This window comes from Mandrillus leucophaeus, unplaced genomic scaffold, assembly GCF_000951045.1.
Source record: "Mandrillus leucophaeus isolate KB7577 unplaced genomic scaffold, Mleu.le_1.0 Scaffold129, whole genome shotgun sequence".
Taxonomy (NCBI): Eukaryota; Metazoa; Chordata; class Mammalia; order Primates; family Cercopithecidae; genus Mandrillus; species Mandrillus leucophaeus.
The window spans coordinates 1,799,406-1,813,025 of NW_012101243.1; the positions used below are offsets into that span (position 1 = coordinate 1,799,406).

Sequence of the window (13,620 nt, forward strand, 5' to 3'; positions counted from 1 at the left end):
CACACATGTTGCAGGCTCATTTTTTTTTTTTTTTTTTTTTGAGACGGAGTCTCGCTCTGTCTCCCAGGCTGGAGTGCAGTGGCGCGATCTCGGCTCACTGCAAGCTCCGCCTCCCAGGTTCACGCCATTCTCCCGCCTCAGCCTCCCAAGTAGCTGAGACTAAGTTCTCCGGGTGAATTGTATAATGGGTGGGTCAGGCTGACACAACCTGAAGCAAATGCTTGACCTCAACATCACTGAAAGTGGGACAGTCTGCATCATATGTGTTTGCTGATGTGGTGAATAGGAAGTACCAGCACCACCTAGGAAGTAGTCTTGCCAAAAAATTGAACTTGAATCGAGTCAGGCCTGTAGATCTAATGAACAACATTCTGGAATTATGGGGAAGAGAGACATATTAAAAGTGAACTTGATTCTAGTCATGCCAAATGATTATACTCAGGACACATGACCCAGTGTCTTCAACAAATATATGGAGGGAAATGTATGTGTAGAATGGGAGTGTTTTAAATAAAAAGGGCTTTAAGAGACACGTCAGCCCTGTGTGTGGATCTTGTTTGGATCCTGATTCAAGCAAACAACTGTAAAAGACATTTCTGAGGTATTTTGGGAAAGTGAACTCAAACTGGGTATTAGATTTAAAAAAATCATTGTTAATTTTGTTGGGCTTGATAATGATTGTGTGCTTATGTTAAAAATTAGCCTTTATCTGTTAGAGGTATATACTGAAGTATTTAAAGGTGGAATGTTAATATGCCTGAGATTTTCTTTAAAATACATCAGCCAGGCTGGGCACGGTGGCTCACGCCTGTAATCCCAGCACTTTGGGAGGCTGAGGCGGGTGGATCACAAGGTCAGGAGATCAAGACCATCCTAGCTAACATGGTGAAACCCCATCTCTACTAAAAATACAAAAAAGCCGGGTGTGGTGGTGGGCGCCTATAGTCCCAGCTTCTCAGGAGGCTGAGGCAGGAGAATGGTGTGAACCCGGGAAGCAGAGCTTGCAGTGAGCCGAGATTGTGCCACTGCACTCCAGCCTGGGTGTCAGAGCGAGACTCCATCTCAAAAAAAAAAAAAAAAAAAAAAAAAAAAAAAAAAAAAAAAAACATCAGCCAAAAAAAGGTAGATAAATAGGAATGCCACAGCATTGATAATTGCTGAGGCAGGTGATGGGTATCTGGGAGATTATAGAACCATTCCTCCTACTTTTGTGAGTTTGAAATTTTCCATAATGAGAGTTTAGAAAAAAGAAGTAAGCTAGTAAGTTCAAAAAGTTCCCAGGAAACTCCACCCCTTTGCTGAGTCTATGTGGAAATTAAATGAGATAATATATGGATGCTCAATAAATTTTGGTTCCTTTCCTCTCACCCAAAACCTGCCATCACTGCATTCCAGTTCACCAGCCAGGGGTCGATTGCTGTGGTCCTGAGCTGCATCTGGACAGTTCCTGCTTGGTTTTCCAGAGCAGAGCAAAGTCCTGATTCTTATCCAAAGAAGACATCAGCAATCTTGGAATTTCTATCAGAATTGGCAGTCTTTCATGAAAGTTGGGGTGGGACAGATGGGAGAAGTGCTGGGATGGTGCCCATCCACAGGTCCCAGGTCCTTCCCACACACACCAGCAGCTCTTGGGATTTGGGGGCTGGGTTCAACAAGTTCTGCAAAAGCAAGGAGCAGGTGTGGGCAGTTCACACCCCTAGTGCTGGGCAGAAGGGGAGGGCAGAGGAGTGGGAGTGTCTTCCCACTGCCTCCTCTGGACATCTCTTTGAACATTCATTTGTCTCTATCAGGAATATAACTAAAATCTTATCAGCTAACAGTGCCTGGCACATAACAGGGCCTCAAAAATGTTAGTTCTCTTTTCCTCACATCTTATCTGTTAGCACAGACAGCCATTTGTTGACACCCATCCAAAAATAAGAATGAAATAAATAATAGGTATGCAGAGAGCCAGAAAGTACATGCAGGACACACAGGAGAGACACCAGGGCAAAGGAAATGGAGTTCGATAGGAAAAAGGACAAAAATCTGAAGAACGAAGAGGACAAAGAACAATTTAACAGGTTCATGACTTTGCCTAGGCTGAGCCTTGGCCAAACCACCTCCTGGTCCAACCTTTGACAGATAACCCCAGACCTGCCAATCCCTGATGCATGCAATGATATGTTCTCAAGGAGGTGATCCTCACCTATAGACACCAAACATGGCCTCTGGGGAAACCAGCTTTGAGAGTCTGCTCTCAGCCTGGAGCAGCCGCAGGGCAGGAGAAAAGGATGCCCAGTGTTCCCCAAGCTTGTTTCAGCTTAAGAGTCAGGATCTCTGTGGGAAGGACCTGGGAATCCACATTTATAACAAGAACCCCCGCTGGTTCTTATGATCAGGCCAGGTAGGAAAACTCTAGGTATTAAGACAGCGTTTCTCATGGTGATGGAACACCTGCATCAGAACGCCCCAGGAATGTATTAGACCAATTGCAGATTCCCAGGTCCTACCCCGGACCCAGAGAATCAGAATGACAAGAGGTTAGGGGCCGCAATCTGCAGTCTTTTTTTTTTTTTTTTTGAGACGCAATCTCTGTTGCCTGGGCTGGAGTGCAGTGGCATGATCTCGACTCACTGCAACCTCCACCTCCTGGATTCAAGGGATTCTCCTGCCTCAACCTCCAGAGTAGCTGGGATTACAGGCACCCACCACCATGACTGGCTAATTTTTGTGTTTTCCATAGAGATGGGGTTTCACCATGTTGGCCAGGCTGGTCTTGAACTCCTGACCTCAGGTGATCCACCTGTCTTGGCCTCCCAAAGTGCTGGGATTACAGGTGTGACCTACCGTGCCTGGCCTGGAATCTACATTCTTGAAAATTTCTAGGTGATTTCTAGTTTCTAGGTGATTCTGCTGTGCCCTACAGTTTGAGAACCATGGAAGCTTAGCATGATGGCTAAAAGCATGGGCTCCAGGGCCATAATGCCCAGGTTCAAAGCCTTATTTCACCATTCACCAACTATAGGACCTTAGGTAGTTTCTCTGTGTCTCAGTTTACCTATCTGTAAAATGAAGATAACAATATTTACCTATAATAATTTTACATCATATATTTACACTTTATATATTGCTTAATATAAATTTCATTATGTATTATAATATATTTAATAGATATAATAGTTTCCACACATAATGGGTGGCAAGCACGTGGCACAGGCCTTAGAACACCAGCATACCCACTAATTGTCATCTATTATAATCCAAAAACCACACTCCTCTGTCCGTCTTTCCTCCAAACTCCTACTGTATTTTCTTGGTACCTCTGCTACAGCCTTGGGTAGTGTCTGTCTATGACAGGGTTACTTATGTGCACACGTAACTGCCCTGCTAGACTGACTTTGGACTGCCAGAGGACAGAGATCATGCCATTTTTTTCAAATGTTCAGCTCCCTCAGTCTTTGCAAGACTTTGTATCGTGTTTGTTAGAGTTGGAAGGCCCTTAGCAATCACCTAATCCAGCCCCTCACTTTGCAGACGAGGAGACTGAGGGTATCACATAGCCAGTAGTTGAACCAGGGCTAAATACCTGTATTGTCACCTTTCAGCTTTGCCAGTTGAGCCCCAACTCTTCATCTTAAAAATGGGTATAATAATGTACACTTGCCTACGTACTAAGCATGTGCCTTGTGAGTAAATATTGATGAGGAACTTTTTGGCAACCTGCAGGGTATCATTAGTATTGCTGCACGGTATTGGTTCTGCCTCCATAAATATTCATTGAACCATAGTGGTGCAGGGTAAATTATCCAAGGATGCCAGAATAATTTCAGGGCCTGATACTCACATGTGAGGGTGACAAAGGAGGGAGCCAGTCGTGTCATTCATAAGATGGCTTTTGGAGCCCTTATCATTCAGGCCAGAGCTTACCACTTTCAGACCCCACTTTCAGCTTTAATGCCTTTTAACCTTTTTTTTTTTTTTTTGAGATGGAGTTTCACTCGTCGCCTGGGCTGGAGTGCAATGGTGCGATCTTGGCTCACTGCAAACTCCGCCTTCTGGGTTCAAGCGATTCTCATGCCTCAGCCTCCTGAGTAGCTGGGATTACAGACACCTGCTACCACGCCCAGATAATTTTTGTATTTTTAGTAGAGACAGGGTTTCACCATGTTGGCCAGGCTGGTCTTGAACTCCTGACCTCAGGTGATCCACCTGCCTCGGCCTCCCAAAGTGCTGGGATTACAGGCGTGAGCCATTGCGCCCAACCCCTTTTAAACTTTTTCTTCAGCCTCTGGTTCATTACTTTATCTTCTTACTCGTGGTCTAACCTTACTTTTCTCCTGCCAACCGGACTATCTTCTAAGTGACCTGACTCATCTCCATGGCCCTGGCTCTGGTGGATGGAATGTTGAATATTATCAGAAATCACAGTTCCCACTCTCTTACGGTCTTAGTTCTTGGACAAGAGGCTCTAGAAAGCAGGAAACTCATCTAAGATGTCCTCCAAGTTCTTTCCCAACAACTGAGCAGCCTAAGACTGACCCCTGTCCCCTCATGGCCTTACCATCATGGTTGGCATTTCCTAGTGTCCATGGCTCATCGGAGTCAAAGTGGGTGTCTCCTCCAATCCCTGGGCCAGGGAAGTAGGCATGGGCCAGGAATCCCCCTTCTCCATCAAATGGGGAGCTGTCACCATGGAAACCAGAAGCAAAAAAGATCATGATGTCTGCCTCCTTCCGGTCGCTTTTGATCTCGTGGTATGGCACCTCTTCAAAGGTCAGTGGGGTCACCTTCTGCCACACATCGAAAGCCTGGCGAATAGCTTTCCGCGTGTCTAGCTCACCCACTTTTGGGGTATAGTTGTGAATGCTGGTGAGAGAGGAGAGGATCATTAGTCAAGATCAGAGAGTCAGAGAATAGCAGAGCTAAAATAGATATCTGAGACAATGTGGCTCAGTGATCTGAATTTGAACCCTAGAATTCTGCTTAGCTGCCCCAGGGGTTGAAGAAGAGGCTGAGCAGGCAGAGCTCTGGATCTCCACCCTGCCTCAGTCAGATGGCTTTGCTTTACTCAGTGTTTTCCATTTGATCTCCAGCAAAGCTGTGTTGAATAAAGGATTCCACTCTAGTTTGTTGAAAAAAGTAAATTGGGGCCAGGCGCAGTGATTCATGGCTGTAATCCCAGCACTTTGGGAGGCCGAGGCTGGCGGATCACTTGAGGTCAGGAGTTTGAGACCAGCCTGGCCAACGTGGCGAAACCCCATCTCCGTTAAAAGTACAAAAATTAGCCAGGCGTGGTGGTGTGAGCCTGTAATCCCAGCTACTTGGGAGGCTGAAGCAGGATAATTGCTTGAACCCAGAGGCAGAGGTCGCAGTGAGCCAAGACTGCACCACTGCAGTCCAGCCTAGATAACACAGTGAGACTCTGTCTCAAAAAAGAAAAAAAAAGAAATTGGTAAATAGCATTTTCTGAATTTTAAGGTTTTTTTCCTAATACAAAATACTTTCATTTATAAAAGTTATAAAGCTATTCAAATAATAGGAGTTTAAGTGAAAAGTCTCTTTAAAAATCTTTGGCACCAATCTTTGGCTTGTCTCCCTAGAAGCTGGCCGGTATCTGATTTCATCCATTATAGATTTAGCTCTTTAGGGTTGCTGTGTTCATACTGCATGGTTCTTCACAAAACACCATCATGGGTTGTCGTTATGGGTTCTCTGTCCTGTGACCCTCTGGGGCATGGATTATTCTACCTACTCCATACGTAAGGAAACTGAGGCCTAGAGAAGTTGAGTGAAAGAAGTTACTCAGAGTTGGGTTAGAACCCAGTGCTTCTTTCTCTTGATCCACTTTACCCCTTCAAGAGACCCGAGAGTCGATTCAGTTTCTAACCTAGATTCTTAAGTTTCCTTGTCTTGTCAGATTTCTAGGGGAAAAAAAAAAAAAAGTCCCACTCTGTAGGGAGCGCTTGTCGGCAGGAGAGCCCTTAGTTCAACTCTAAGGATCTCTGTCTCAGGTCCTGCCTCTGCACCCAAGGGATCCACCTGAGATGACAGCAGAGCCTTGAGAAGTGCCAACCAGCACTCACCTGAGCCTGCCCATGCCTGGCCCTTGCCCCAGCCCCACCTGAGCCTGCTGAGTACCTGGCCCTTGCCCCAGCCCCACTCTGGTGCTTGAGTCTGCTGTGATGGGCTCCGTCATCTCTGTTCTTGGGCCACTGATCTGGCTTGGAGATGGATCCTGCTCTGCCCTTTGTTCCTCCAGACAGTCGAATATGACACTATTATGATTCAGGTCCCAGTTCTTTGTACTCCTTAAGAAACAACTGGAACGCTGTGTTGGGAATCTCAGGTGAAGTCCATCAGGTGGAGTTTGGGGTGGGAGGATCCAGATGAGAGGGAATGAGGTTTGGCAGGCAGTGATAAGGAGACTGAATTAAGCCATGGTTTTGTTTGTTTTGTTTTGTGGTTTTTGTTTCATTTGTTTTGTTCTGGAGACAGTCACTCTCTCACTGAGACTGGAGTGCAGTGGCATGATATAACTCACTGCGAGCCATGGTTCTTTATCACAGCTGAAAGTTACTGAACCATTCATACCCCACTTTCTGTAACCTAAAAACTATAGGCATCTAAACAGAGCACAACTAAGAACCCCCAGAGGACCAAACAAATCTGAGGTTGGAGTCACAGCATCCTACGGAAGCCACAAGGAGGACAAAGTTACGGGCTGTCAGCACCTGATGCTGATGCCACATGCCTGGCCCTTGGCCTGTGTTGTGAGCCTGATCCCCAGGCCCCCCTGCATTGTGAGCCTTTGAAACTCAGGCCAGGAAAAACAGAGTGAGGGGGGAGCCAAAGGCAGGGAGGAAGAGGGGAAGTCGAAGCACCTGTAGGTAATGTGTTTTTGCCTCCACTTCTGTCCAGTCAGGGCATAGCGCTTGTTTCTCCGCCTGCGGCTTAAGTGGGGGTGATCAGGGACACCACATCGGGGTTTCTTCATCCACCTGGGCAGAGAGAGGACACACACACACGCACATATGCACTGTGGTCACTGAACACTCTAGGAAGGGACTGCATATTCCCCAGCTCCAGTCTGGAAAGCAATGTGCATTCCTCAATCTACACTCTGGGACCCTGGCTCGGATGGACCCCAACAGGAACATGATTGACTAATTGATTCATTAATTCATGCACTCACAATCATAGATGAGGAAACATGGCGGTATAAAGACTGAGAATCAGAATACATGGGCTTGATAAATTCCAGCTCCACCACTAGTCATAGGACCCCCAGGCAAGTGACTGAACCAATATGAACCTCAGTTTCCTCCTCTGCAACATGAGAACTCTAGTTATTGTTGTTCTTAGGTGGAGGTGCATCTTCAAGGAGAAAGTACATGTGAAAATGCTCTGTAAATGCCATCAGATCACAGCCTGCCCTGGTTAAAAGCCTCCAATGACTTCCCCGAACACCTAGAATAAAATTCAAACTCTTCAGCAGGGCGCAGTGGCTCACGCCTGTAATCCCAGCACTTTGGGAGGCCGAGGCGGGTGGATTACCTGAGGTCAGGAGTTCGAGACCAGCCTGGCCAACACGGTGAAACCCTGTCTCTACTAAAAATTAAAAAAAAAAATTAGACAGCTGCATTGCTTACACCTGTAATCCCAGCTACTCAGGAGGCTGAGGCAGGAGAATCGCTTGAACCTGAGAGGTGGAGGTTGCAGCCAAGATTGTGCCACTGCACTCCAGCCTGGGTGACAGAGAAAGACTCCGTCTCAAAAAAAAAAAAAAAAAAAGTCAAACTCTTCATCCTGACCCACAAAGCCCCACATGACCCAGCCCCTGCACACTTGTCCAAGAACATCGTCATCCTTCTCCCCTTATATCCTAAGCTCCAGTCATGGCGACCTTCTTGCTTTTCCTTGAGCATGCTAAGCCTATTCCTATGGCAGGGTCTTTGCATTGCTGTTCCCTCTACTTGCAACACTCTTCTTCTGCATGTGGTTTGTTCCCTTACTTCATTAAGGTCTCTGCTCAAATAGTATCCCTTCACAGAGGACTTCCTCGTCCTCTCTATCTAAAATAGTTTCCCTGGCCCCAACCCACTGCTATCTGCTTACCCTGCTTAATGTTTCTTCACAGGATTTATCACTCGTGAACTTAGATTATGCATTTGCTTTCTTGTTTGTTCTTTGTCTCTTTCCCCAGATTCTAAGCTCCATAAGGACAGCAGCCTTGCCTGTATCCCCAGGGCTGGCATAGTGCCTGACACAGAAGGGGTTCAATAATTATTGTTGACTGACTGACTGAGTGAATGAATCACAACTATCCAACGGTAGAATGGCATAGCATGAAGACAGCAAATTCTCTTTCACTAGACTTGTTCAAGAAGTGAATAAACAGGCTGGGTGTGGTGGCTCACACCTGTAATCCCAGCACTCTGGGAGGCTGAGGCAGGTGGCTCATCTGAGGTCAGGAGTTTGAGACCAGCCTAGCTAACAAGGTGAAACCCTGTCTCTACTAAAAATACAAAAAAATTAGCTGGGCGTAGTGGCAGATGGCTGTAATCCCAGCTACTCGGGAAGCTGAGGCAGGGGAATTGCTTGAACCCGGGAGGCGGAGGTTGCAGTGAGCTAAGATTGTGCCATTGTGCTCCAGCCTGGGCAAGAAGAGTGAAATGCCATTACAGGAAAAAAAAAAAAAAAAAAAAAAAGGTGGCTAAACAACTGTGGGACGTGGAACATAATTATCTGCAGCACTTATTATAATGTGTTGTGATTTAAAATTTATTGGTCTATTTCCTCTAATAAATGGTAAATTGAGGACAGGAACTATGTCCTATTCATCATTGTGTCCCCAAAAGGTAGCTCAGTGCCTGAAATTACGTAAATCCTGATATCTGTTTGTTACCAGGTGATACGGTTTTGATTTGTGTCCCTGCCTAGATCTCCTGTCGAACTGTAATCCCTAGTGTTGGAGGCCGGGCCTGCTGGGAGGTGATTGGGCTATGCGGGCGGACTTCCCCCTTGCTGTTCTGCTGTTAGCTAGCGAGTGAGTTCTCATGAGATCTGGTTGTTTAACAGTGTGGAGCACCTCCCGCTTCTCCCTCTTCCCCCTGCTCCAGGCATGTGATGACGTGCTTGTTTCCCCTTTGCCTTCTACTATGATTGAAAGTTTCCTGAGGCGTTCCCAGCCATGCTTCCTGTAAAGCCTGTGGAACCGTGAGCCAATTAAACCTCTTTTCTTTATAAATTACCCAGTCTCAGGCCTGTCTCTTATACACATCTAGATGTGTATAAGAGACAGCAGCAGAGCCTTGAGAAGTGCCAACCAGCACTCACCTGAGCCTGCCCATGCCTGGCCCTTGCCCCAGCCCCACCTGAGCCTGCTGAGTACCTGGCCTCCCGAGTTCAAGCAATTCATCTGCCTCAGCCTCCTAAGTAGTAGCTGGGATTACAGGTGTGCACCACCATGCCCGGCTAATTTTTGTATTTTTAGTAGAGACGGGGTTTCACCATGTTGGCCAGGCTGGTCTGGAACTCCTAGCCTCAGGTGATCTGCCCACCTTGGCCTCCCAAAGTGCTGGGATTACAGGTGTGAGCCACTGCACCCAGCACATTCTTTTAAAACGTTTGATTCTTGGCCAGGCGCAGTAGCTCACAACTATAATCCTAGCACTTTGGGAAGCTGAGGCAGGAGACTGCTTGAGCCTAGAAGATCATGACCAGCCTGGGCAACATGGCAAAACCCTATCTCTGCTAAAGATATAAAAAATTAGCCAGGCATGGTGGTACGTGCCTGTAGTCCCAGCTACTAGGGAGGCTGAGGTGGGAGGATCACCTGAGCTTAGAAAGTTGAGGCTACAGTGAGCCAAGATCGCACCACTACACTCCAACCTGGGTGAGGGGAGTGAGACCTTGTCTCAAAATATAAAATAAAATAAAGTTTGATTCTCAAAACGACACTGTGAGGTAACAGAAATTATTATTCCCATTTCACAGATGAGGGAAACAATCCACAGATAAATCCAGTACCTTGCAAAACACAGAAATCAGCAAGGCAGGACTGGAACTTAGTTGAATGAAAAAAATGAACTATTAATGCAATTTAACAAAGCTTGGAGCTTTTATTTTTTCCTGTCACTGCTAAGCACAAAGTTGAGCTAGAGGAACTATGTTGTTGACCAAATGAATGGGTGAATGAATAAATGTGTGACATTTCCCAAGGTAGACACTCAAACATAGTACTTTAAATGGCTAATCTAGCTTCCTTTCATTAACAGTCCCTGCGAAGAGAACCAAGAACCACCTCTGGCTGAGTTAGACCTGGAAGGCACCTAGGGGAGGAAACAGGCTCAGAGAAAGGCAGCTATTGCCCAAGGTCACAGAGCTGGAGCTGCAACTTGGGGCTCTAAATTCTACCCCGAACACTCCCCAACTCAGGTCTTGGATTAATAAGTGCAACTGGCTTCCTCCTTCCCCTACTTCCAGAGCACAACACCCCCACCTTCCTACAAGGAGGTGTGGGCAGAACTGAAAGTGGGAAATGCCATCCTTTTCCCTCGGATCGTTCCCTCTGCCTCCTCCTTTCACCATCCACCTGCCACTCTCTGAGCGCTATCCAACAGGCCTGGGCTTTTTGGAACAGAGTAAAACCCAAGGCCAGGTGGTGCCACAGCAGAGACACCAGTGCTTCTGCCCCAGGATGCACTGCCATGAGGCCTGTGCAAAGCCCTCAAAATAACCTCAGCTTTGAAAGGTGGCTGGGCTCTCTTTAACCAGCCCACTCTGGAGACCACAAGGCCAAGGAGTCCATATCACAGAATAACATCACATCATCACAGGAGAAGAAGTTCACACTCTCATAATCAGAGAATCCTAGGAATAGGAAATGTTCACACAGGATTTTAGGATCCTAAAACCCCAGACTCGTCAAGTTTTAAAAGCTCAGATGCTTAAAATAATGGAATCTAGGCCGGGCATGGTGGCTTACGCCTGTAATCCTAGCATTCTGGGAGGCCGAGGCGGGTGGATCACCTGAGGTCAGGAGTTCGAGACCAGCCTGGCCAACATGATGAAACCCTGTCTCTACTAAAAATACAAAAAAAATTAGCCAGCATGGTGGTACATGCCTATAATCTCAGCTACTAGGGAGGCTGAGGCAGGAGAATCACTTGAACCCCAGAGGCAGAGGTTGCAGTGAGCTGAGATTGCGCCACTGCCCTCCAGCCTGGGTGACAGATTGAGACTCCATTTCATCAAAAAAAAAAAAAAAAAAAAAGTGGAATCTAGAATTTAGAGCCATAATCCAACACTCCCCTTTGCATATGAACACACTGAGACCCAGAGAGATGATTCTGTCCAGGAGTGACTTACGTCAAATTGATCCTTGATCCACAACTGAGTGCATTTCCTGTTCCTCCTCCCACCAACTCCCCTGCATCCTCACCCAGCCCTGCTAGCTCCTTCCACCTGCCTCAGGCTCCCCTCCCTTCCCACCTCCTTAGGAAACTCACTCCTGCTCTTTTCCATGCTTTAATGATGTGAATGGCTTTTCTTAAACAGCTCTCATAGCTTTCTTAAGCAAGTTTAAGCCTGTTCAACTCTCCCCCTTCTTAAACAAACAAAACTTCATCCTCTCTAGCTGCTACCCATTTCTCCCCACCTCCCTGTCAAGCTTCTTGAATGTCTTTCCTCCACTTGCTACCTCTTCTCCTCACCTCCGCTTCTCCCCATTTCAATCTGACTTCATCTCCACCATTCTGCTGAGGTTAACAACAACCTCTTTGTCACTAAACCCAGCAGACAACTTTCAGCCGTGCTTCTGTTGGAGGGCTCTGGAGCGGCTGGCCCCACTGACCACCCCACACCATGCGGCATCATGACAGTGCATCACATCATCACATCAGGCTTCTTCCTCTCCGGCTGCCCCTTCCTGGCTAGCTTTGTGGGGTGCCATCCCCAGCACCTGCCAGTGAATCTTTACATTCTCCTTGAGTGATTTGACCATCCTCATGGCTTTTTTCTACCTCCTAAGTGTTACTACCTCCCAAGTGTCTCCCCAAAACTCATTGTTTCCTTCTGAGCTCTAGACTGGTGTGGCTCGATGACTGTATTTGTCATTAAATGGTGAGCCTCTGGAGGGCCGGATGACAGGCACATGCAGGCACCCAGCAAATGTTTGGTAAATGGAAAAAGTGGAGCCAACTCATTATCATTCAAGCATTTTCTGTATTCTATGAGACATGTACATTGCAGGGAGCTCCAGAGGGTGACCCACAGATAAATTATTCGAGCCAGAGGGGATTTAAGAGCCCATCTACAACCAATCCCTCATTGTACTGATAAGGAAACTGAGGTCCAGAAGGGTTAAGCAACTTGTCTCCAAGGTCACATGGAAAGTTAATGGGAGGGCTGGACTCCCATCCCAGCACGTCCCCCACTCACATTGGGATTATTCTCTCCCAGGATGGCACTGCAGGAATAAAAGATAGGAAGGGAGGATGGGCATGGGGTGTACACAGGCCATGAAAAATGTGAACCCAAATGTAAGTCCAGCAAGTTCAAAGGCACAATGTCCTACGCAAATCTTACTCGATCGTTGTCTGATCCAACACACCGGTGACTGGGATCCCGTAAAACTGCTGCATAGTGGAGACTGCTGACTGCAAGGCCTTCCCTGAGTGCAACGCAGATGCCCGTGAATCATAGGGAAGCAGATAGCCATAGGACTTTAACCAGTTCTGAAAGACACATGAAAGAAAAGGATGCATTATGCTGGGAAAGGCTCTGTTCTACCTGGGCAGAGATGTGCCCTTAAAACGAGGGATCATTTGACCCCAGTGACTCCCGGACTCATGATCTGAGTTCTTCTTCCTTCACTCCACCCTGCAGACACTGTCAAATTAACCTCCAGAAAGCAGCTTTTATTGGCGTCCTCTCCTGCTAGAAACCTTTCATTGGATTTCTGTTGGCCACAGAATAAAGACTAAATTTGAATTCAGAGCTTTCCATTGCCCTGCCTCTTTACTCATTTATTCAGTGTTTTCCACTTATATTGGACTAGACATGGAAAAGCACAGCACGGTTAATTCTGTGATACAGAGAGGTATTTTGAAAATGTTCTGCCACCCAGAAACCCACTGTGTCTACTGTCAAAGCCTGACGAAGAACCATGTAGAATATTTGTTGGCAGGAGATTATATACAATATGTATTGCTACCCCCCAGAAAAGCAAGCCACTATAAATAAATATAAATAAAACAATGCATGATCTTATTTAAATATAAATAAATGATGTATGCATAGAAAATACCTAGAAAGGCATATATAAAAATTATGTAGGAGGCCGGGCGCCGTGGCTCAAGCCTGTAATCCCAGAACTTTGGGAGGCCGAGACGGGCGGATCACGAGGTCAGGAGATCGAGACCATCCTGGCTAACACGGCGAAACCTCATCTCTACTAAAAATACAAAAAACTAGCCGGGCGAGGTGGCGGGCGCCTGTAGTCCCAGCTACCGGGTGAAGGGGGGTGCTCTGAGGCAACAGAATGGCATAAACCCGGGAGGCGGAGCTTGCAGTGAGTTGAGATCCGGCCACTGCACTCCAGCCTGGGCGACAGAGCCAGACTCCATCTCAAAAAAA

The 13,620-nt window shown here is 46.8% G+C and overlaps 1 protein-coding gene across 1 annotated transcript in view; it reads right to left on the minus strand.

Annotated features, from left to right (window-relative positions):
• Nucleotides 1-13,620, minus strand: part of MMP24 (matrix metallopeptidase 24 (membrane-inserted)) — a 33,275-nt gene that overhangs the window by 17,059 nt on the left and 2,596 nt on the right. Inside the window, exons 2-4 of the mRNA XM_011972403.1 lie at nucleotides 12,571-12,719; nucleotides 6,864-6,980; nucleotides 4,544-4,848 (exon numbers count right to left, since the gene is read on the minus strand). Coding sequence (XP_011827793.1) covers nucleotides 4,544-4,848; nucleotides 6,864-6,980; nucleotides 12,571-12,719 — 571 coding nt within the window. The remainder of the gene's footprint in view (nucleotides 1-4,543; nucleotides 4,849-6,863; nucleotides 6,981-12,570; nucleotides 12,720-13,620) is intronic.